We start from the raw sequence: 25,144 nt of genomic DNA, 5'->3' as shown, positions 1-25,144 counted from the left end.
CGTGTGGGCATGGGCTTCCTTGGGAGAGGGTGGCGCTGATGCTCCGGCTTCCTCTTCCTCCTCGCCTGTGGCTTTGCTCCCACTGGCAGCTTGAGGGCCTGTCTCCTCAGCTGGTGAATCACCATCTGAAAGCAGGGAGGTACAAGAGTGGCTTTAGCGTGAGGACAGGGTGGCAGCAAGGGAGGAATGAGTGCAGCAATTTAGTAAGTTGGATTGAAAGTGTCAAAAGCTGGTGTTGTGAGGGACAAGTGGGATGAGAGAGGAGAGAAAGCTGATGACCTTACCATTGCTGTCCTGAACGGGGTCGACCTCTCCAGGGGCGACGGGACCGATCACCCGGCTTGCCACAATCCTGTGGACGCGTTCCTCAAGATTGCTGAGGGGTTGCAGCCGAGGCCGCCCTCCACCCGTCCGTTGCTGCTGTCTCCTGTTATGAGATAGCTTGGAAGAAAAAGGATGGTGTCTGAGTAAATATACAGCCATGATCTTGCCTGATGTGCCTCCCATAATTGAATAGCCCTTACTATATGCAGCCATGGTCTTGCCTGGTGTGTCTCCCATAGTTGAATAGCCCTTACTGTAAGCAAAGTGTGGAATGTGCGTGTGTGTTTCATGAGAGGGCCATAGGTGTTGGATGAGTGTTGGGCATTGGGGTTTTAAGTCCCTCTGGCCATAGAGTGAGGTTGAAATGGAGGGATGGAGAGGTATTGAAAAAAAGCCACTCACCCTGACGACCCGAGTGAGGTCGTTGAACTTTTTGTGACATTGAGTATGGGTCCTGGGCACCGTGCTCCTGGAGGAGATGTGCTGAGCCACCTCCCTCCACACTCTTCTGTAGTCGTGCGGCAAAGGCATCCTGCCAGGGTAGTGTATAGATCTGCGCTCCACCGCGCCAACCAGAGCCTCCAAGGCCCACTCGTTGAGCTTGATCTCTCACCCTCTCCATAGTCCTTGGCTGGAAAATGTAGTCACCGGTCGCTCCAGGCCGAAATTCAAGGCTCCAATGAGCAGGGTGTGGCTGCAGAGCAAGATCGACCCTCCCCTTTAAGAACTGGCTGGTGCCAGTGTGTCTGTATTCAATCGCTAACTGACAGCACCTGCGCTGCGCCCGCCCTCTGAGGTAGCGCCTCGCTCCTCGGCCTTTGCGCCTTAAGACAGGTGTGCAGCGCCTCCTTTAGCGCTCCAATCACCTCCAAAAAGCCAAGTTTGCAGTGGGAGGCGATAATTAGCGGCAGGCGCTAAAATTTGCGTTCGGCTGATAATTGCACCCCAAACGAGGCGATACCGAATTTCTCCCCCTAACGCTATATAAATTTAGTTAATTTAGGACCCGATGGCCATTATTCCCATCTTTCTAGGCAATCCCTTTATCAAGTCCCAGAGAGGAAAAGAATAATGTCTTCATCCAATATGTCATCAAGGCAGTGCAGAAAAAACTGAGTATGCTTTTGCTAATTACTGCTCATTCTGTAAACCAAAAGAAACACATTCCTAAGAATAGATAAAATGACCCATAAAATTACAAAAGATTTGCTTCAGAGCAATTCACTTAAGGCTCCATTAGCAAAAATATTGATGTAAACCAGTGTCCTTGAAATATTTATTGCTGGAATAATGTTTAGTTAAAACTATTAGGTATCTAATTTCTTTATTATAAATAACAAATCATAATTGAAATCTGCATAATTAAAATACTGTAGCTTTTTTTAAACGGCACTTCTATTTCAGTTGACCTCCTTTAGTGATCAAATACTTAACACAGGATACAGACAAGTATACAGAGTCTCTCTATGTTCATTATACGGTGCAGCTTGATACTTTGATCAGCACAATCTATTCTAAATGAGTATAAAACCCTTTACGATTATATAACTTGAATCTTAGCTTTTGGTTATAATTTATTTTTTCCCCATTTTCCCTTTAGTGTATTCCATTTTTTCACGAGTGCATTCAGATCGGAATGTTTATCCATCTTCTGGAGTCCTTTTTGTCCACGTTTTGGAGAGAGAGTACTTTAAAGGGGAATTTCCTCCCTACTCAATGAAACTTGGTAAGTGATGCTCTGCTAATCCAACTCCGTTAGCCTGTGCTTACAGTAGACTTGTTTAAACACTGTTTTAACATTGGTTTTTGTTTGCTTGATACAGTGTTGATTCCAAACATACTTTTCTGCTACTGTTGCAAATTAGTTTTGCAAGTACTTTGCTGCAGAATATTTGTGACTGTTAAATTTTGTTTGTAATGTATGTTGCTATACAAATTATTTTTAGACTTGCCTTTTTTTGCTTTTTATAATGTGGTAAAATTCACAGCTCAATGAAATGCACTGAGTTGAGAACGATTAAAATTATGCACTGAGTTGGGTTGTAAAAGCCCATAACAAATGTTCTGAATAATGTGTGGGATTAAATCACAAGGGCTTTAGCCTTATGCTTTCAAAATGATCAAATGTTCTACGAATGTTCGATTAAGGGTGTCATTTTCAGCAAAGTAAAAATACATTTTTAGATCGATGCAGCATTAACCTAAAATATAAATCCAGAACTGGCCGCACCAGCGGGAGCCTGTTCTCAGCATTTCCACTGGTAGAATATTTCAGAATTCACAGTGGGGCCCAGTGGGTTTGGCACCCAATGGCAAAAGGAAAGAAGGAGGGTGACATACACAAGTTGTTCTCTCTAAACAGGAATTGTAAAAATAGGTAATGTAAAAGTCAGGAAAATGTGCAGGGCCAAGAACATCTAACAAGGAGATGAAAATATATTTTAAAAATAGGTTATAAAATATTTTGAAATTTCTTGACCAGTGTTGTCACATATTAAATTTAGCAAAATCTATATGATAAATTAAAATTCTTGGCACTGTTTTCACACTGTTCCCATGTCATGATTTTGCCAAGCCTACATGATACATAGTAATGCCTAATTAAACACCTATGTACCACTTATTTATTATTAATTTACTTTTAATGGTGATGCTGTGACAGGTAACGCCAAAACAGATAATGCCTGCTTAGCCATACTTCCTCCAAACACCATTAGGTGGCGCTGCTGCTATTTTCAGTTCAAACATTTAAGCCGGTCTCAGCATGTTTCCTTACTGTGAGTCCCAAGTTCAAGGTATTTTTCCATTCACGCTTTGATTTATAATTAATTGGATGTTAATATTTTGTATTCTGGGTTAATGCTGCATCTATCTAAATTTATTTTCCCCACTGCTATGATGTTTTTAAAAAATGAATGTCCATGCCACTATTGCAACTGCTGGCTTCTACTCCACAATTAAAAATCATTTGTATATAAAATTCCACTAGTTTTTTTTTCTGGTCAATGAACTGTAACCACGTCAATTTTGAGTTCATCTATAAGCAGTGGGATGTTATGTTGTACTCCTTTTTATTTATTTCAAATAACCATTTTGTTTAAGGTTGCCCATTGCTGCGGAGCTGGGCTAGAAGTAGGTTGAAGTTCTGGTACGGCCAGTTCTGGATTTGTGCCTCATTGAGGAAAGAAATGAACAAAGATTGTGGCATCTTCCAACAGGAGAGAGGGAAGATTAGAGAACAGACTCACGTCCGAGCATCTCCTGGTGCTTTCGAGCAGCTGATCCAGGCGACATTAGCAGCATGGGAGCATGTTCTATTTCTGTTGATAATTCATATCCCTTATATTGTCAGGCTAACTAATAACTGATGTTAGAATTATATTCAATAAAAACCTACTGAGCTGCTTAGTGTAGTACTAAACCATACAGGCCAAGAAGATCCCACGTTCGGTCCGCAGTGTGTGCTAAGTTTGCGAATCTCTGCTGGGACAGCAGTTGGGGTGCTGCAGTTGCCTCAGTATCCTTGGGCAAGGGAAGTAAGAACGTTGCCAATAGTGCCCGCTCGAAGATGCACATATATACGGACGTTGAGCGAGGACAGGATGGGTTTGGTTATAATGCCTCCACTGTTGAATAGTCTGCTAAAACTCGCAGAAAAATAGCCAGTTCAGTGAGCATGAATCAGCACTTTCAAGAGAAAGGGAGAAAATAAATCAACAGAAAATGAAAACAACAAAGCAAAATCATTTTTTTTTAATGGTTATTTTTAAAGTTAAATGGACGCTTTTTTAAATTGCTAATTTCTACCCTCCTCTCCGAGTCATTGACTCCTTGTTGGTGTGTGGTCCCACGGGTGCCGGACACCCTCCAGTACCTCACCAAAGTGTCCATTCTTGTGTGAACCTTGACGGTGAATGTTGCCACTCTATTTGACTGTGCGGACATCATACTGTACCGAGTCCCTGTTTTTACCCAATATCCATAAGCAGATTTCCAACGGAAGTTACTGGAAAGCAATCAGCAGCACGGACTCTGGTGAAGTCTTCCTCCTGGCACTGAGGCCATTTGTAGTTTCCTTACCACCATCTTGACTAAGATCAGTGAACTTGGGACAGACCAATCCTGGGGCCTTCCTGGTCTATGTAACTCAGCTACGCACTGAACCATCAGGGGAGCTCACTTACAGTGTGATTATCTACAATAGATGACTGATTATAATTACTCATTACACCAATAATCATCATTTTTGGTGAACCCTAAATGGAACACTCACTTAATTCACAAAACAGTATGGGGTTTAAAAAAACACAGAAATTCAAATAACTAAAAACAAATCTGCATTTGTCTTTTAAATATTTTTCTAACATTTTTGGTTTAGCTGATGTCAGGAATGATCCTATTACATTTAAGACGAATCTAAAAGGATACCCAGACAGACCTGGCTGGCTGCGGTATATACAAAGAACTCCATACAGTGACGGAGTGCTTTATGGGTCGCCAACCATTGAGAATGCTGACAAAACAACAATAATTGAGGTACCATAGTAACCTGATGAGTAATGTATTATTGTACTAGATTTTTATAGATTGTGGACAAAATACGGAATAATTTCTGACAAAGTATAAACAGTTTATTCTCCTTTCAGGCACTGCTACTTTAATTTAGAAAATGCATGTATTCGACCTTATACTTAGATGCAATCTAGTAATCTATAAATACTGTTGAACCTTTTTTTGAAAATTAGCAGTTACAGTAACCTTGTGTTCAAGTTTAAAGAAAATATAAAACTGTACAGGAATCTTTCCTGTGGCTGGGAATTTCTTCGGAGCTGCTTCCACTCCACTGCTGTAACTTCCTGCATAAACGGGGTTTTCACCTCTCTCCAGCGAAGTTATTGCAGCAGAAGCAGCTCCAAGGAAATTCCCGGGCTATACAATAAATATAAATGTTCCACTTTATTGCATCTCTCGACGCTTTACATACTTTGAAGTGATGTGACTCTTTTTGTGGACAGATGTAAGAAGTCACACAACACCAGGTTATAGTCCAACAGCTTTATTTGAAATCACAAGCTTTCGGAGCGCTGCTCCTTCTTCAGGTGAAGTGGAGAAATGCATAAAGACACAGCTTATATAGTCAGAGAATCATGTCAGATGTTTACAGGTAACCTTTCCAACTGCCATTTATCACACCTCGGCAGAGAGATAATCACAGCAGTCAAAGGTGTGAATGGTGTCCAAACAGGTCAGTCAGGGAAACATTACATCAAAGAACAATGAGGTGGGGTCACAAGGGGTCAAATATTGCAGATGCTGGGGTCTGTATGAAAAACAAAAAAACAGACAAAAAACATTTTTTTTGGCTGGAAATCACAGCAGGTCCGGCCGCATCTGTGTAGAGAGAACAAGCCAATGTCGACTCGAGTCTGGATGACCCTGCATCAGGTGGGGTTACATGTAGCGTGACATGAACCCAAGATCTCTGTTGAGGCCGTCCTCATGGGTGCGGAACTTGGCTATCAGTTTCTGCTCGACGATTTTGCGTTGTCGTGTGTCTCGAAGGCCGCCTTGGAGAATGCTTACCCGAAGATCGGAGGCTGAATGTCCTTGACTGCTGAAGTGTTCCCCGACTGGGAGGGAACACTCCTGCCTGGTGATTGTTGCGCGGTGCCCGTTCATCCGTTGTCGCAGTGTCTGCATGGTCTCACCGATGTACCATGCTCCGGGGCATCCTTTCCTGCAACGTATGAGGTAGGCAACGTTGGCCGAGTCACATGAGTATGTACCATGTACCTGGTGGGTGGTGTCCTCACGTGTAATGATGGTATCTGTGTTGATGATCTGGCATGTCTTGCAGAGGTTGCTGTGGCAGGGTTGTGTGGTGTCGTGGTCGCTGTTCTCCTGAAAGCTGTGGAGACAAATGTGGCAACCATTTTGTACATAGCAATGTCCAGTTCATTTTGTTGGTATTGGTTAAAGGATAAATGTTAGCGAGATCACACAGAGAACCTCCTGCTCCTCTTTGAATAGTGCCATGGGATCTTTTACATCATAGCTCATCCAAAGGGTGATATTTGCAACAATGCAGCACACCCTCAGTGCTACACTGCAGTGACAGCCTAGATTATATCTTGCTAATAATCCGAGAGTGCGCTTGAACTTCAATCTTATGATTGAGGCGAGGGTGCTGCCACACAAATAATGACATTTGAATAAAATTGTTATCCCATCTTCTTAGATTCTGGTCACAGCTAAGAATAATCACTGGAAGCTGTGCTTATTTCTCCTAAACTCTCACCTGATCATCATCAGTAATGTATTGCATACTGTCTCTTCCCACATACAGAGCCACTTGAGCTAATTTCTTATTCTCTTGTTTTTGCTCTTCATTTGCTCTCTTGCTATTTACACCAAACCTGAATTATACACTAAGTGAGCTCCAGACCCCACCTTCCTCTGCTCTGTTTTTCTCTTGTCCTTTTGCTTATTCCTTTGTATTTCTTTAGCATTTTCCTCAGTCGAGCTCTGTTTGGCCCTGCTGTTGCTCTTTTCTTTGCTGCCTTCTTAGTGGAGCGGGAAGTTACACTGTTGTGGAGCAACAAAGAAGGGTTCGACCTGAAACCTCAACTCAAATTTCTCTCCACGGATGTTGCCTGACCTGCTGAGTTTTTCCAGCATTTTCTGTTGTTATTAACAGCACCATTTACTTTGAAGGGTTTTGGTGGAGGGATTACACTGTGAATCTACACACAGGAAAAGAAATAGAATGACATGTAAAGTTCCTAAATGGAAAACAGGAGGTGGTTAAATGGCAGAAGTGATAAAAGCATGAGACATTAGGAGAAGGTATAATAAGAGAAATCAAAGAAATAACAACTTGTATTTGTATAGCGCCTTTAATGTAGTAGAAAGTCCCAAGGGGCTTCACAGGAGCGTTATAAAGCAAAATTTGACACCGAGCCACAAAAGGAGATATTTGAGCAGATGAGGTAGGTTTTAAGGAGCGTCTTAAAGCAGGAAAGAGAGGTAGTGAGGCGGAGAAGTTTAGGGAGGGAATTCCAGAGGTTAGGGTGTTGGCAGGTGAAGGCACGGCTACAAATAGTTGCGCGATTAAAATCGGGGTTGCTCAAGAGGCCTGAATTAGAGGAGCACAGACAATGTTCCCTCTAATTTTTTTTGGCCCTGCGTGGCTTCTTTATTTGGCTGCGCGGGCCATTCAAAATACATCGCATGCGCGGTTTTTATATTGAAAAGCCGGCTGCACGGGTTCCCTGGAGCACAGCGCGACTGCGCAACTTACAGGAAACATTGAGCGCAGAGATCTCGGAGGGTTGTGGGGCTGGAGGAGATTACAGAGATAGGGAGGGGCAAGGCCATGGAGGGATTTGAAAACAAGGATGAGAATTTTAAAATCGATGCGTTGCTTCACCGGGAGCCAATGTAGGTCAGTGAACACAGGGGTGATGGGTGAACATAAGAAATAGGAGCAGGAGTAGGCCATTTGGTCCTTCGAGCCTGCTCTGCCATTCAGTAAGATCATGGCTGATCTTCTACCTCATCTCCACTTTCCTGCACTATCCCCATATCCCTTGATTCCCTTAATATTCAAAAATCTATCGATCTCTGTCTTGAATATATTCAACGGCTGAGCCTCCACAGCCCTCTGGGGTAGAGAATTCCAAAGATTCACCACCACCTGAGTGAAGAAATTTCTCCTCACTTCAGTCCTAAATGGCCGACCCCTTATTCTGAGACTGTGGTTCAAGTCTCCCTAGCCAAGGGAAACATCCTCCCTGCATCTACCTTGTCAAGCCCTGTAAGAATTTTGTATGTTTTAATGAGACCACCTCTTATTCTTCTAAACTCTAGAGAATATAGGCCTAGTCTATTCAATCTCTCCTCATAGGACAATCCCCCCATCCCAGGAATCAGTTTGGTGAACATTTGTTACACTTCATTTATGGCAAGTATATCCTTCCTTGGGTAAGGAGACCAAAACTGTATCCAATACTCCAGGTATGGTCTCATCAGAGCCCTATATAATTGCAGTAAGACGTCTTTACTCTTATACTCAAATCCTCTTGTAATAAAGGCCAACATACCATTTGTTTTCCTATTTGCTTGCTGTACCTGCATGTTAACTTTCAGTAATTCGTGTACAAGGAAACCCACGTCCCTCTGAATACCAACATTTCCCAATCTCTCACCATTTAAAAAATACTCTGCTTTTCTATTTTTCCTACCAAAGTGGATAACCTGACATTTCTCCACATTATATTCCATTTGCCATGTTCTTGCCCACTCACTTAGCCTGTCTATATCCCGTTGAAGCCCCATTGCATCCTCCTCACAACTTACATTCCCACTCATGTTTGTATCAGCAGCAAACTTGGATATATTACATTTGGTCCCCTGATCCATGTCATTGATGTATATTGTGAATAGCTGAGGCCCAAGCAGTGATCCTTATGGTACCCCACTAGTTGTAGCCTGCCAACCCAAAAATGACCCGTTTATTCCTACTCTCTGTTTTCTGTCCATTAACCAATCCTCAATCCATGATAGTATATTACCATCAATCCCATGAGCCCTAATTTTGTTTAATAACCTCTTGGGTGGCACCTTATCGAATGCCTTCTGAAAATCCAAATATACCATGTTATAAATCTCATCATTCATCAAGAAACTACTTGTGAAATAACGCTGGACGGCCAGCTGGAGGCGCCGTCCAAGGAGTATAAATACTCAGGTGTCGGCCCCAGCTTGCCGGGGACATTTTGTAAGACAAGGAACTAATGAAGTGCAACTAGACCTCCATGTTCTGAAACAAGTTGATTAAAGCCTTGCTTTATGCTCAAACCAAGTGTGTAGTGAGTTTTATTACGTCAGTTTAATCAACTTGATATCGACTCCACACTTTGGGTGATTTCGGGAACAGCCAGCTACGACTCGAACCGTAGAAGGGAACTCAGACAAGTAATCGATCCATCATGGAGTAACTACTCAGACCCACCCGTCTTGACCTGGACCCGAATTCACTTACAGCCGCTAAGGTATGGAAACACTGGTATCGTACCTTTAGCAACTTCCTTGAGGAGTGTGGTGAGAATGTTCCTAACAAGTTATGAATGCTTGCTAATTATGTATCCCCCCATGTGTTTGATTATATCAAAGACTGTGTAGACTATGACGCTGCTATCCAAATACTACAGCAGCTATATGCCAAGTCCCCAAATGAAATATTTGCTCGGCATCTACTGGCCACAACTCGACAACAACCCGGGGAATCACTTGACGAATTCCTTCAGAAACTTCGCAGGCTCAGCAAGGATTGTAATCTTAAAGCTGTTGCAGCTGAGCAGTACCAGGAGGAGTTAATTCGTGATTCCTTTATTAATGGGATTGCGTCTCCCTTCATACGTCAGCGTCTGTTGGAGAATAAAACCTTCAAGTTACAGGCTGCCTATGACCAGGCATGTTCTCTGGACTTAGCAAAGAGGAATGCAGACACCTATCTTTCACCATGTGCACGGGCTGCTGCTATCACTTTTAGTGACTCTTTCGAAATGCCTGGGGCAGAAACCCTCATGGATGACTCCAACCCGGCTGATGACAACCCTACCCTAGAAACCTACACTGATGACAACCCTGCCCTAGCGGCATCTTGGCAATCTGGAAGGAAGTGTTTCTTCTGTGGAGGTGTATTCCATTATAGGAAATTTTGTCCTGCTCGTAACACAACCTGCAATCATTGCAGCAAGAAAGGTCACTTTTCTAAGGTATGCCAGTCAAGAGCCGCTGTTAGTAAGAAAGGCCACTTTTCTAAGGTATACCGGTCGAGAGCTCCTGTTAGTTTTGCAGCTACTATCTATAAAACTGCTCCTCCCCCAAGAGCCACTACTAAGGTTACAGCTGCAATCTATAAAACTGCTGCTCCTCCTCAAGAACCACTACTAAGGTTACAGCTGTCAAGGGTAAAACTGCCCCTCCTCCCATCACAGCTGTTTTTCCCCAAAGTCTGTCCCATGCAGCCATGAAGGTTTCGGTAAATGGACACGTTTTGAGTGCACTAATCGACTCATGCAGCTCTGACAGCTTCATTAGTGAGCGGGCTGTCAGTAAGTTAAAACTGCGTATTTACCCCTCGGACGGGGAAATTGCAATGGCTCTGACGACACTGACCACCAATTCTTCCGGCTTTTGTCTTGACCTTATTCTCAATGGCCTCACTTATTTCTCCACCCGGCTCGGGGTGCTCAAGAACCTATGCAGTGATGTGCTCCTGGGACAGGATTTCCAGAAACAACACAAAAGACTCACTTTCAAGTTTGGAGGGTCATAGCCGGCGCTTACTATTTCCAAAGTACCGTTTTGTGCGCTTTCGGCGGCTTTGCTCGACGAGCCCTCTTTGTTTGCCAATCTTTCCCCCCGATGTAAGCCCATAGTCACTAAATCACGACGTTTCAGCCAAGGTGATCGATCTTTTATCGAGACAGAAATCTCTCGCCTTCTAGCTGACAGTATCATTGAGCCATGTTCATCTTCCTGGCGGGCTCAAGTCAGCATTGTTAAAAATCCTCTGAAGCAACACAAGAAATGTCTTTGCATCGATTACTCGCAAACTATTAACCAGTATACTGACCTGGATGCCTACCCACTACCACGCATCGATGACATGGTCAATAACCTTGCCAACTACAAGGTATTTTCAACTTTTGATTTAAAGAGCGCATATCATCAAGTGCCGTTAAAGGACTCTGACTAAAGCATACGGCCTCTGAGGCCAATGGTTGGCTTTACCAGTTTTGTCGCCTTCCATTTGGGGTCACCAATGGGGTGGCCGTCTTTCAACGGGGAATGGATAGCCTAGTCAAACAGGAGAACTTAACGGACACTTTTCCATATCTGGATAATATCACCATTGCTGGTCATGACCAGAAGGAGCATGATGCCAACCTCCAGAAATTTTTTGACATTCTCCGTCGTCACAACTTAACCTTAAATGAGTCCAAATCTGTGAAATCAGTACCATCAGTCAACATCCTTGGCTACTGGGTGGGCAACGGTGTCATCAAACCGGATCCGGAGCGACTTCGTCCGCTTCAGGAGCTCCCTCTTCCTACAAATCTCGGCTCTCTTCGTTGGGCACTCAGCATGTTCGCCTATTATGCAAAATGGATACCCCACCTCCCCGACAAGATCCAGCCCCTGCTTCACGCAAAGTCATTTCCATTAGAGGCAATGGCTATTTCAGATTTCAACCTCCTCAAGCGACAACTGGAAAAAGCCACGCTTCGTTCCATTAATGAAAATCTTCCTTTCGTGGTTGAGTGCGATGCATCGGATGTGGCGATCTCGGCTACCTTGAATCAAGGTGGTCGACCCGTTGCATTTCTGTCCAGAACTTTGCAGGGTAGTGAGCTCCATTATCCTCCTGTCGAGAAGGAGGCTACGGCCATCATCGAAGCTGTAAGTAAATGGAGTCATTTTCTTGCTCGTCGCCATTTTACACTTATAACCGATCAGCGCTCCGTGGCCTTTATGTTGGATAACCGGAAACGCACTAAGATCAAGAATAACAAAATACAACTCTGGAGGATGGAATTGGCTGCCTTTGGATACACCATACATTATCGACCCAGCGAAGCGAATGTGGCCCCGGATACCCTCACGCTGGCATTCTGCTCTTCTGTGTCAACTTCGACTCTGGCGGACCTTCATACTGACTTATGCCATCCTGGCGTTACCCGTATGTTGCACTTTGTGCGATCTAAAAATGTCCCATTTTCTACAGAAGATGTGAAAAGAACATGCTCCTCCTGTAGAATTTGTGTGGAATTAAAACCGCAATTCTTCCGTCCATCGGATGGCTCGCTCATACATGCTATGCAGTGACTCAGCATTGACTTTAAAGGGCCATTGCCTTCCTCAACGCGAAACACCTACTTACTGACTGGTGGACGAATATTCACGCTTTCCCTTTGCTTTCCCCTGTCCCAATATGCTTACTTCCACAGTGATCAAATGCCTTGATCAAGTCTTTTCCCTTTGCGGTACGGCCAATTTCATCCACTCTGATCGGGGTCCCTCCTTCATGTCAAGCAAACTCAAAAGTTATCTCTCCCAACGGGGAATCGCCACAATTAAAACGACACCATACCATCCCATCGGTAACAGACAGGTTGAGATACAACGCTATAATTTGGAACTCTGTTCGTCTTGCGCTGAGGTCACGCAACCTACCAGACCAGCAGTGGGAAACTATGCTCCCTGACGTGTTGCATTCCATCAGGTCTCTCCTTTCTACGTCTACCAATGTCACACCACACTAACGATTCTTCAGCTTCCAGCGTCGCTCCACCCATGGGACGTCTCTACCATCATGGTTGGCAGCTCCCGGCCCCGTGCTGCTCCGAAGATTCGTCCGATCATCTAAAACCGATCCTCTCGTCGACGAGGTAGAACTCATGGACGTCAACCCCACGTACGCGCACGTGCGGTACCCTGATGGCTGGGAGTCCACCGTTTCGCTCCGGGACCTGGCTCCCTGTCTGGCTGGTTCCACGGACCCAATCGATAGAGGGACCCACGGGGATGATGCCGACACTCTGCGCTCCCCCGAAGATGACGCCCTACCTGGGGCATTGAGAGATCTGCCAGCTGCCACCTGAGGCCAGGACGCCGATCAATCCCAGCTATCGAACAGGATGAAGCCAGTTCTGTGCCTGTGGGTACCCGCACCCGGAGTCACGATCTCCCCAGCCTCCCTCGGGTCGATCAGAGCAACACGGGCCCTGTCGATCCACCGGTACGGATCAAGCGGCCCAGGGATCAAGACACGGTCCGGGGAGACGTGTCTTCTAGCCATAAACAAAAATCTAAAAGACTGCGGCTATTCGTGGTCCGCCTGATCCGCTAAGAGGAAGTCGTCGGACTTCCAAATCTTTTAGGCAAGAAGAATGTTATAAATCTCATCATCAAGAAACTACTCGTGAAATAATGCTGGACGGCCAGCTGGTGGCGCCGTCCCCAGCTTGCCAGGGACATTTTGTAAGACAAGGAACTAGTGAAGTACAACTAGACATCCATGTGCTTTATGCTCAAACCAAGTGCGTAGTGAGTTTTATTACGTCATACCACATCCACTGGTTCCCCCTTATCCTGCTAGTTACAACCTCAAAAAATTCTAATAGATTTGTTAAACACAATTTCCCTTTCATAAATCCGTGTTGACTCTGCCCAATCCTATTATTATTTTCTAGGTGCCCTGTTACCATGTCCTTAATAAATGTAGATTCTAACATTTTCCCTACTACTGATGTCAGACTCATTGGTCTGTAGTTCCCTGTTTTCTCCCTCCCTCCTTTCTTAAATAGTGAGGTTATATTTGTCACCTTCCACTCCACGGGAACCATTCTAGAATCTATGGAATTTTGGAAAATCACAAATAATGCATCCACTATCTCTATAGCCACCTCTTTCAAAACCCTAGGATGTAGGTCATCAGGTCCAGGGGATTTATTGGCTTTCAGTCCCATTAATTTCTCCAGTACTACTTTTATTACAAATACTAATTTCTTTCAGTTACTCATTCTCGCTAGATCCTTGGTTCTCCACTATTTCCGGGAAGTTTTTTGCATGTTCTTCCATGAAGACAGACATAAAGTATTTGTTTAATTTCTCTGCCATTTCCTTATTCCCCATTATAATTTCTCCTGTCTCAGCCTGTAAGGGACCAACATTTATTTTCGCTAATCTTTTCCTTTTTACCTATAGAAGCTTTTACAGTCTGTTTTTATGTCTCTCGCTAGTTTACTCTCGTATTCTATTTTCCCTTTCTTTATCAATTTCTTGGTCCTCCTTTGCTGAATTCTAAAATCCTCCCAATCCTCAGGCTTGCTACTCTTTTTGGCAGCATTATAAGCCTCTTCCTTTGATCTAATACTATCTTTAACTTCTCTTGTTAGCCACTGGTTGTACTACTTTTCCTGTGGGGTTTTTGTGCCTTAAAGGAATGTATGTATTAATTCTTTAAATGCTAGCCATTGCTTCCCTACCGTCATACCTTTTAATGTAATTTCCCAATCTACCTTAGCCAACTCGCCCCTTATATCCACATAGTTTGCTTTGTTTAGATTTAAGACCCTAGTTTCAGATTTAACTAAATCACTTTCAAACTCTATAAAATTCTATCATATTATGGTCACTGACATAATAAAACTCATTACGCACTTGGTTTGAGCATAAAGCAAGGCTTTAATCAACTTGTTTCAGAACATGGAGGTCTAGTTGTACTTCACTAGTTCCTTGTCTTACAAAATGTCCCTGGCAAGCTGGGGCTGACGCCCGAGTATTTATACTCCTTGGACGGTGCCAACAGCTGGCCGTCCAGCGTTATTTCATGAGTAGTTCCTTGATGAATGATGAGATTTATAACATTCTTCCTGCCTAAAAGATTTGGAAGTCCGATGACTTCCTCTTAGCAGATCAGACGGACCACGAATAGCCGCAGTCTTTTAGATTTTTGTTTATGGCTAGAAGGCACGTCTCCCTGGACCATGTCTTGGTCCCTGGGCCGCTTGATCTGTACCGGTGGGTGGACAGGGCCCGTGTTGCTCTGTTCGACCTGTGGGAGGCTGGGGAGATCGTGACCCCGGGTGCGGGTCCCCACAGGCGCAGAACTGGCTTCATCCTGTTGGATAGCCAGGGATTGACCGGCGTCCTGGCCTCGGGTGGCCATCCCATGGGGAGTGCTTGGCTCCCCGAGTGGATCTGGTGGGGCAGCTGGCAGATCTCTCGATGCCCCAGGTAGGGCGTCATCTTCGGGGGAGCGCAGAGTGTCGGCATCATCCCCGTGAGTCCCTCTATCGGTTGGGTCCGTGGAACCGGCCGGAAAGGGAGCCAGGTCCCGGAGCGAAACGGTGGACTCCCGGCCATCGGGGTACCACACGTGCGCGTACGTGGGGTTGACGTCCGTGAGTTCTACCTCGTTGACGAGAGGATCGGTTTTAGATGATCGGACGAATCTTCGGAGCAGCACGGGGCTGGGAGCTGCCAACCATGACGGTAGAGACGTCCCCTGGGTGGAGCGACGCTGGAAGCTGAAGAATCGCTTGTGTGGTGTGACATTGGTAGATGTAGAAAGGAGAGACCTGATGGAATGCAACATGTCAGGGAGCATAGTTTCCTACTGCTGGTCTGGTAGGTTGCGTGACCTCAGCGCAAGACGAACAACGTTCCAAATGATAGCGTTGTATCTCTCAACCTGTCCATTCCCGATGGGATGGTATGGTGTCGTTTTACTTGTGGCGATTTCCCATTGGGAGAGAGAACTTTTGAGTTCGCTTGACATAAAGGAGGGACGCCGATCAGAGTGGATGAAATTGGCCGTACCGCAAAGGGAAAAGACTTGATCAAGGCATTTGATCACTGTGGAAGTAAGCATATTGGGACAGGGGAAAGCGTGAATATTCGTCCACCATAGTCAGTAAGTAGGTGTTTCGCGTTGAGGAAGGCAATGGCCCTTTAAAGTCAATGCTGAGTCGCTGCATAGCGTGTATGAGCGAGCCATCCGATGGACGGAAGAATTGCGATTTTAATTCCGCACAAATTCTACAGGAGGAGCACGTTCTTTTCACATCTTCTGTAGACAATGGGACATTTTTAGATCGCACAAAGTGCAACATACGGGTAACGCCAGGATGGCATAAGTCAGTATGAAGGTCCGCCAGAGTCGAAGTTGATATAGAAGAGCAGAATGCCCGCGTGAGTCCAGAACCAGGGGTCATAGTCTAAGGATAAGGGGTAAGCCATTTAGGACTGAGATGAGGAGGAATTTCTTCATAGAAACATAGAAGATAGGAGCAGGAGTAGGCCATTCGGCCCTTCAAGCCTGCTCCGCCATTCAACGAGGTCATGGCTGATCATCCAAACATTCAAACCCTAGCACCCGGTCCCTACACCGACAGCCATCCCACCCAAGCCCTATCCCCATAACCCCGTAACCCCACGTATTTAATCCCCCCCTAACACTAAGGGCCAATTTTTATCATGGCCAATCAACCTAACCCGCACATCTTTGGACTGTGGGAGGAAACCGGAGCACCCGGAGGAAACCCACGCAAACACGGGGAGACTGTGCAAACTCCACACAGACAGTCACCCGAGGCCGGATTTGAACCCGGGTTCCTGGCGCTGTGAGGCAACAGTGCTGCCTCAGAGAGTGGTGAACCTGTGGAATTCTCTGCCACAGAGGGCGGTGGAGGCCAGTTTATTAAATATATTCAAGAAAGAGTTGGATATATTTCTTAAGGCTAAAGGGATCAAGGGATATGGGGAGAAGGCAGGGACAGGGTACTGAATTTGGATGGCTCGAGGGGCCGAATGGCCTACTCCTGCTCCTATCTTCTATGTTTCTATGTGAGGGTATCTGGGGCCACATTCTCTTTGCCGGGTCGATAATGTATGGTGTATCCAAAGGCGGCCAATTCCGTCCTCCCGAGTTGTATTTTGTTATTCTTGGTCTTAGTGCGTTTCCGGTTATCCAGCATAAAGGCCACGGAGCGCTGATCGGTTTTAAGTGTGAAATGGCGACGAGTGAGAAAATGATTCCATTTACGTACTGCTTCGATGATAGCAGTAACCTCCTTCTCGACAGGAGGATAATGGAGCTCGCTACCCTGCAAAGTTCTGGACAGAAATACAACGGGTCGACCACCTTGATTCAAGGTAGCAGAGATCGCCACAGCCGATGCATCGCACTCAACCACGAAAGGAAGATTTTCATCAGTGGAAGGAAGCGTGGCTTTTTCCAGTTGTCGCTTGAGGAGGTTGAAAGCTGAAATAGCCATTGCCTCTAATGGAAAAGACTTTGCGTGAAGCAGGGGCTGGATCTTGTCGGAGAAGTGGGGTATCCATTTTGCATAATAGGCGAACATGCCGAGTGCTCGACGAAGAGAGCCGAGATTCGTAGGGGGAGGGAGCTCTTGAAGCGGACGAAGTCGCTCCGGATCCGGTTTGATGACACCGTTGCCCACCCAGTAGCCAAGGATGTTGACTGATGGTATTGATTTCACAGATTTCGACTCATTTAAGGTTAAGTTGCGACGACTGAGAACGTCAAAAAATTTCTGGAGGTTGGCACCATGCTCCTTCTGGTCATGACCAGCAATGGTGATATTAGCCAGATATGGAAAAGTGGCCGTTAAGTTCTCCTGTTTGACTAGGCTAACCATTGACCATTGAAAGACCGCCACCCCATTGGTGACCCCAAATGGAAGGCGACAAAACTGGTAAAGCCAACCATTGGCCTCAAAGGCCGTATACTTCTTGTCAGAGTCTTTTAATGCCACTTGATGATATGCGCTCTTTAAATCAAAAGTTGAAAATACCTTGTAGTTGGCAAGGTTATTGACCATGTCACCTATGCGTGGTAGTGGGTAGGCATCCAGGTCGGTATACTGGTTAATAGTTTGCGAGTAATCGATGCAAAGATGTTTCTTCTGTTGCTTCAGAGGATTTTTAACAACGACGACTTCAGCCCGCCAGGAAGATGAACATGGCTCAATGATACCGTCAGCTAGAAGGCAAGAGATTTCTGTCTCGATAAAGGATCGATCACCTTGGTTGAAACGTCGTGATTTAGTGACTATGGGCTTACATCGGGGGGAAAGATTGGCAAATGAGGGCTCGTCGAACGAAGCTGCCAAAAGCGCACAAAACGGTACTTTGGAAATAGTAGGCTCCGGCTTTGACCCTCCAAACTTGAAAGTGAGTCTTTTGTGTTGTTTCTGGAAATCCTGTCCCAGGAGCACACTTCATAGGTTTTTGAGCACCCTGAGCCGGTTGGAGAAATAAGTGCGAATCAGGTCGACAAGACAAAAGCCGGAAGAATTGGTGGTCAGTGTCGTCAGAGCCATTGCAATTTCCCCGTCCGAGGGGTAAATACGCAGTTTTAACTTACTGACAGCCCGCTCACTAATGAAGCTGTCAGAGCTGCATGAGTCGATTAGTGCACTCAAAACGTGTCCATTTACCGAAACCTTCATGGCTGCATGGGACAGACTTTGGGGAAAAACAGCTGTGATGGGAGGAGGGGCAGTTTTACCCGTGACAGCTGTAACCATAGTAGTGGTTCTTGAGGAGCAGCAGTTTTATAGATTGCAGCTGTAACCTTAGTAGTGGCTCTTGGGGGAGGAGCAGTTTTATAGATAGTAGCTGCAAAACTAACAGGAGCTCTCGACCGGTATACCTTAGAAAAGTGGCCTTTCTTACTAACAGCGGCTCTTGACTGGCATACCTTAGAAAAGTGACCTTGCTGCAATGAATGCAGGTCGCGTTACGAGCAGGACAAAATTTCCTATAATGGAACGCACCTCCACAGAAGAAACACTTCCTTCCAGATTACCAAGATGCCGCTAGGGCGGGGTCGTCATCATTGAAGGCTTCTAAGGTAGGGTTGTCATCAGCCGAGTTGGAGTCGTCATCCATGAGGGCTTCTGCCCGAGGCCTATCGAAAGAGTAACTAAAAGTGATAGCAGCAGCCCGTGCACGTGGTGAAAGATAGGTGTCTGCATTCCTCTTTTCTAAGTCCAGAGAACATGCCTGGTCATAGGCAGCCTGTAACTTGAAGGTTTTATTCTCCAACAGACGCTGACGTATGAAGGGAGACGCAATCCCATTAATAAAGGAATCACAAATTAACAACTCCTGGTACTGCTCAGCTGCAACAGCTTTAAGATTACAATCCTTGCTGAGTCTGCGAAGTTTCTGAAGGAATTCGTCAAGTGATTCCCCGGGTTGTTGTCGAGTTGTGGCCAGTAGGTGCCGAGCAAATATTTCATTTGGGGACTTGACATATAGCTGCTGTAGTATTTGGATAGCGGCGTCCTAGTCTACACAGTCTTCGATATAATCAAACACATGAGATACATAATTAGCAAGCATTCATAACTTGTTAGGAACATTCTCACCACACTCCTCAAGGAAGTTGCTAAAGGTACGATACCAGTGTTTCCATACCTTAGCGGCTGTAAGTGAATTCGGGTCCAGGTCGAGACGGGCGGGTCTGAGTAGTTTCTCCATGATGGATCGATTACTTGTCTGAGTTCCCTTCTACGGTTCGAGTCGTAGCTGGCTGTTCCCGAATCACCCAAAGCATGGAGTCGATATCAAGTTGATTAAATTGACGTAATAAAACTCACTATGCACTTGGTTTGAGCGTAAAGCAAGACTTTAATCAACTTGTTTCAGAACATGGAGGTCTAGTTGTACTTCACTAGTTCCTTGTCTTACAAAATGTCCCTGGCAAGCTGGGGCCGACGCCTGAGTATTTATACTCCTTGGACGGCGCCACCAGCTGGCCGTCCAGCGTTATTTCACGAGTAGTTTCTTGATGAATGATGAGATTTATAACAGTCACTCTTCCCTAAAGTCCCCTTCACTACAAGGTTATTAATTAAACCTTTCTCATTGCACAATACTAGATCTAAAATAGCCTGTTGCCTAGTTGGCTCCTCAACATACTGATGTAGAAAACTATCTTGCATACATGCCATGAATTCATCCTCCACACTATTACTCCAAATTTGGTTTGCCCAGTCTATATGTAGATTAAAGTCCCCCATGATTACTGTATTACCCTTGTTACATGCGCTTCTAATTTCCTGATTTAAGCTCTGCCCTACATTACAACTACTGCTTGGGGGCCGATAAACAACTCCCACCAATGTGTTCTGCCCCCTGCTGTTGTTTAGCTCCACCCAAACTGATTCTACTTCTTGATTTTCGGAGCTAAGATCCTTTCTCTCTACTGTCTTTATCCCATCCTTTATTATCAGGGCCACCCCTCCTCCTTTTCCATTTTGCCTATCTCTTCTAAAAGTTAAGTATCCTGGAATATTTAGTTCCGAACCGTGGCCACTTTGCAACCACGTCTCCGTTATGGCTATTGGATCAAACCTATTAATTTCTATCTGCGCTATTAATTCATCTATTTTGTTGCGAATGCTTTGCGCATTCCGATACAGTGCCTTTAGCTTTGACTTATTTCTATTTTTCCCTGATGTCACCTTAGTCACTGATGCCTTATACCTTTGTTACTCTCTCTGTCCCTTCCTGACCCACTCTACTTATTTTTACCCAAAACTCTACTCTGCTCTAGAGCCTTGACATTTCTCTTGCTGCTTTTAAATTTACTCTTTCCTGAATCCTCCCACCCCTCCTTCATTTGGGCAGTAGACAGGGCTTTAAACCATTTATTTGGTTTGCCAGGACACTGGTCCCAGCCTGGTTTAAGTGGAACCCGTCCCAACAGAACAGCTCCCTCTTTGCCCAGTACTGGTGCCAGTGCCCCATGAACTGAAACCCCTTCCTCCCACACCACTCTTTGAGCCACGCATTTAAACCTCAAATCTGTTTGCCCCTATGCCAATTTGTGCATGGCTCAGGTAACAATCCAGAGATTATTACCTTTCAGGTTCTGCTTTTTAATTCGGATCTTAGCTCCTCAAACTCCCTCAACAGAACCTCATTCCTAGTTCTACCGATGTCGTTGGTTCCTACGTCGACCGTGACAACTGGATCCTCCCCCTCCCACTCCAAGTTCTCCTCCAGATGTGAGGAGATGTCTTTAACCCTGGCACCGGGCAGGCAACACAACCTTTGGAACTCTCGGTCGCGGCTGCAGAGAACAGTATCTATCCCCCTGACAATATGCCCCCTATCACAACTACATTCCCTTTCACTCCCCCCACTTGAATGGCCTCCTGCACCATGGTGCTATGGTCAGCTTGCTCATCCATCCTGCAGGCTTTTCCCTCATCCACACAGGCAGCAAAAACCTCACACCTGTTGGACAAGGGCAAAGGCTGAGGCTCCTCCAGCACTGCACCTGGGGTCTCCTTACCTGCCTGAATTGCAGTCACACCCTCCTGTCCCTGACCACTAACCAGACCTGTACCACTACCTAACCTAAGGGGTGTGACTGCCTCCTGGATCACTGTGTCCAGGTAACTCTCCCCATCCCTGATGCCCCGCAATGTCTGCACCTCAGACTCCAGCTCAAAAACTCTGAGCTGAAGTTCCTCAAGATGCAGGCACCTACTGCAAACGTGGTTGTCCGGGATCACAATGCTCTCCACAAACTCCCACATGCTGCAGTTGCGGCACACCACCTGCACTGCCATCCTGATATGACCTTGTTTTATTTAATTAAATGTAATTAAATTTGTAATTAGGTAACTTAGTTTACAGTGTAGTTTCTTGACTACTTACTTGGTCTAGATTAAGTTATGGGTACTGAAATTAAATATCTACCTGTAATACACATAAGTAGTTTAGGCAAAAAGCAACAACTCCTTCCCCCTCTTCTCCAAATTCCCACTCTTTCCGCATTCCCAAATAAAACACTGTTCAAGTCCACTCCGGTTAATCCCGCTCTGTGCAGACTGGTGAACGGGACTTGGTGCGAGTTAGGACATGGGAAGTAGAGTTTTGGATGACCTCAAGTTTATTTAGACTAGAACGTGGGAGGCTGGCCAGGAGTGCGTTGGAATAGTCAAGTCTAGAGGTAACAAAGGGTTTCAGCAGCAGGTGAGCTGAGGCGGGGTTGAGTCGGGCGATGTTCCGGAGGTGGAAATAGGTGGTCTTAGTGATGGTGCAGATATAGAATCATAGAAATTTACTGCACAGAAGGAGGCCATTTGACCCATCATGTCTGTGCCAGCCAAAAAAGAGCTGCCCAACCTAATCCCACTTTCCAGCACTTGGTCCGTAGCCTTGTAGGTTACGGCCCTTCAAGTGCATATCCAGGTACTTTTTAAATGTGATGAGCGTTTCTGCCTCTACCACTCTTTCAGGCAGAGTGTTCCAGGCCCCCACCACCCTCTGGGTGCAAAAAGTTCTCAACTCCCCTCTAATCCTACTACCAATTACTTTAAATCTATGCCCGTGGTTATTGACCTCTCTGCGAAGGGGAATCGGTCCTTCCTATCCACTTTATCTAGGCCCCTCATAATTTTATACACCTCAATCAAGTCTCCCCTCAGTCTGCTCTGTTCCAAAGAAAATAATCCCAGCCTATCCAATCTTTCCTCATAGCTAAAATTCTCCAGTCCTGGCAACATCCTTGTAAATCACCTCTGTGCCCTCTCTAGTGCAATCACACCTTTCCTGTAATGTGGTGACCAGAACTGTACACAGTACTCGAGCTGTGGCCTAACTAGTGTTTTATACAGTTCAAGCATATATATGTGGTTGGAAGCTTATCTCGGGGTCAGATATGACACCAAGGTTGCGAACAGTCTGTTTCAGTTTCAAACAGTTGCCAGGGGGAGGGATGGAGTCGGTGGCTTGGGAACAGAGTTTGTAGCGGGAACTGAAGACAATGGCTTCGGTCTTCCCAATATTTAATTGGAGGAAATTTCTGCTCATCCAGTACTGGATGTCAGACAAGCAGTCTGACAATTTAGCGACAGTGGAGGGATTGAGAGAGGTGGTGGTGAGGTAGAGCTGGGTGTCGTCAGCGCACATGTGGAAACTGACGGTGTATTTTCGGATGATGTCACCGAGGGTATCATGCAGATGAGAATTAGGAGGGGGTCAAGGATAGATCCTTGGGGGACACCAGAGGTATCGGTGCGGGATCGGGAAGAGAAGCCGTTGTAGGTGATTCTCTGGATAGATAATAAAAGACAGATACGAAGCATAAAAGAGTGTGTGAATAGCTAGAAGAATGAGAGATAGGCAGGCGAAAGGGAAGCATGAAAAAATGGAAAAGCACAGTGGCCCAGGAACTTGGTAGAAGAAAAAAGCAGGAAGATATCAAGGGTGTAGGCCAACCCACAGTGTTCCCAATCAAAGCAGCAACCCTCCTCTTCTCCTATTCCCAGAAATGGTGGCACACCCATTCTACATTGGCAGCACTTCATGCCAGAGAGTAGATGGGAGTTGTAGTTAAGATCTGAAATTATTAAAGTCAGTATCAAGACCAGAGGGCTGCATTGTGCCTAATAGAAAAAGAATGCTGTTCCATGAGCTTGCGTAGAGCTTTATTGGAATAGCTTAGAAGGCCAAAGACAGGAGTGGGATGGGGAATTGAAGGGCATACGACAGGGAGCTTGGGGTCGCGCTTGCGGACAGAGTAGATGTGTCTAGCAAAGCAGCTACCTGACCTGTGTTTAATCTCCCTAGTGTAGCAGAGACCACACCGTGTACAGCAGATACAGTATCCAAGGTTGGAGGAAATGCATGTAAATTGCTGTCTCACCTGGAAGGAGTATTTAATACCCTGAACTGCGGTGTGGGAGGAGATAAGCGGGCAGGTGTTGCATCTCCAGCGCTTGAATAGGAAGATGCCAGGGGGAGGAGATGGTAGGGGTGATGGAAGAGTTAACCAGGGTATCACAGAGGGAATGGTCCCTTTAGAAAATGAGAGAGGAGGGAAAGATGTTATTGGTAGTGAGATCATGCTGGAGGTGTCAGAAATGATGGAAGATGATCTGTCAAATACAGAAGCTGGTGGGTTAGAAGGTGAGAACAAGGGTGACCCTTTCATGATTCTCTTGGGGTGGGGCGGGAAGAGAGGGCAGATGTATGGGAAATCGGATGGATTGACTCGGTCAAGGGTGCTACTTACTTCGGTAGAGAGCAATACTCAGCTGAGGGAAAAAGGAGAACATTTCAGAAGCTCTGCTATGGAAGGTGGTATCATCAGAGCAGTTGCGACAGAGATGCAGAAACTAGGGAAAAGGAAAAGAGTCCCTACAGGAAGCAGAGTGGAAAGAAGTATAATCCAGTTATGGGAGTTGGTGGGCTTCTAATAGATGGCAGTGGAAAGCAGATTCCCAGAGATAGAGAAGTTTAGGAGGGCAAAGGAAGAATCAGAGGTGGCCCACATAAAGGTAAGGGAGGGGATGGAAATTTGATGCAAAATTGATGAAATTCTATAGATCAGGCGCAATCAAGATGTAGCACTGACAGTCATTAATTTAATGGAAAAAGAGGTCAAAGAGGGGGCCTGACTAGCACTGGATCAAAGAGTGTTCAACATATCCTACAAAAATAGAGGCATTGCTAAAAACTATGCAGGTTCCCATAGTGACACCTTTTATTTAGAAGAAATGAGTGGAGTTAAAGGAAAAGTTGTTCAATGTGAGAACACGTTGATCCAGGCAGAGAAGGTTGGAGGTGGATGGGGACTCGTCAGGCCACTAAGCTGAAGAAGTGTAGAATTGCAGATCATCCTGGTGAGGGATGGAGGTGTACACCCATAATGAACAGGAGTTGCAGCTTAAAAAAAAAGGAATCTGTTAAACTGACAGACAGCATCAGAAGAGTTTAGGTGTAGGTGGGTAGGGACTGGGCGGGAAGAAGGGCTAGAGTCGAAATAAGAGGAAATAAATTCAGTAAGTCAGGCTGAAACAATTGGTCTGATCCTACTCGGGCCCTCTCCGTGAACTCTTAGCCCATGACATTGATGACTGTTTGTGCTGCTTCCTGCTCTTGCCCTGAGCTAGAGAATTTCATTAATTTTGCATCAATTTATCGCCCCTTTCTTACCTTTACATCGTCCATCTCTGACTCTTCCCTTCCTAGAATTCTGAAATTTAATTAATTGGATTTATTTGCAGTAGCTATGCAGAAAATATAAATATAATGTAACATTCGTACACCAATAATGCATCAAATCTTTTTCTCAGTCCTTTGGGAAGGGGATTACCAAATATTGCTTAAAGGTCATCATAACAGCATAGTTGCATCAGTAGGCGCAGGCAGGTAGTGCAGGGATCCCCTGTGGCCATCCCCCTCTCAGACAGATATA

At 45.4% G+C, this 25,144-nt stretch overlaps 1 protein-coding gene across 5 annotated transcripts in view; it reads left to right on the top strand.

Annotated features, from left to right (window-relative positions):
• sgce (sarcoglycan, epsilon) overlaps positions 1 to 25,144 on the top strand; it is a 103,260-nt gene that overhangs the window by 12,799 nt on the left and 65,317 nt on the right. For all 5 annotated transcript variants that reach the window (XR_015078432.1, XM_085988301.1, XM_085988300.1 and 2 more), the window contains 2 exons: positions 1,925 to 2,050; positions 4,703 to 4,860. Coding sequence is in view for 4 of the 5 variants with exons in the window: in XM_085988301.1 (XP_085844427.1) it covers positions 1,925 to 2,050; positions 4,703 to 4,860 (284 nt within the window). In the remaining variant the exon portion in view is untranslated. The remainder of the gene's footprint in view (positions 1 to 1,924; positions 2,051 to 4,702; positions 4,861 to 25,144) is intronic.

Source organism: Somniosus microcephalus, chromosome 5 (assembly GCF_052327205.1).
Source record: "Somniosus microcephalus isolate GS21.2 chromosome 5, FLI_Smic_1.0, whole genome shotgun sequence".
NCBI lineage: Eukaryota > Metazoa > Chordata > Chondrichthyes > Squaliformes > Somniosidae > Somniosus > Somniosus microcephalus.
This window is presented reverse-complemented; position numbering and strand designations above follow the sequence as displayed.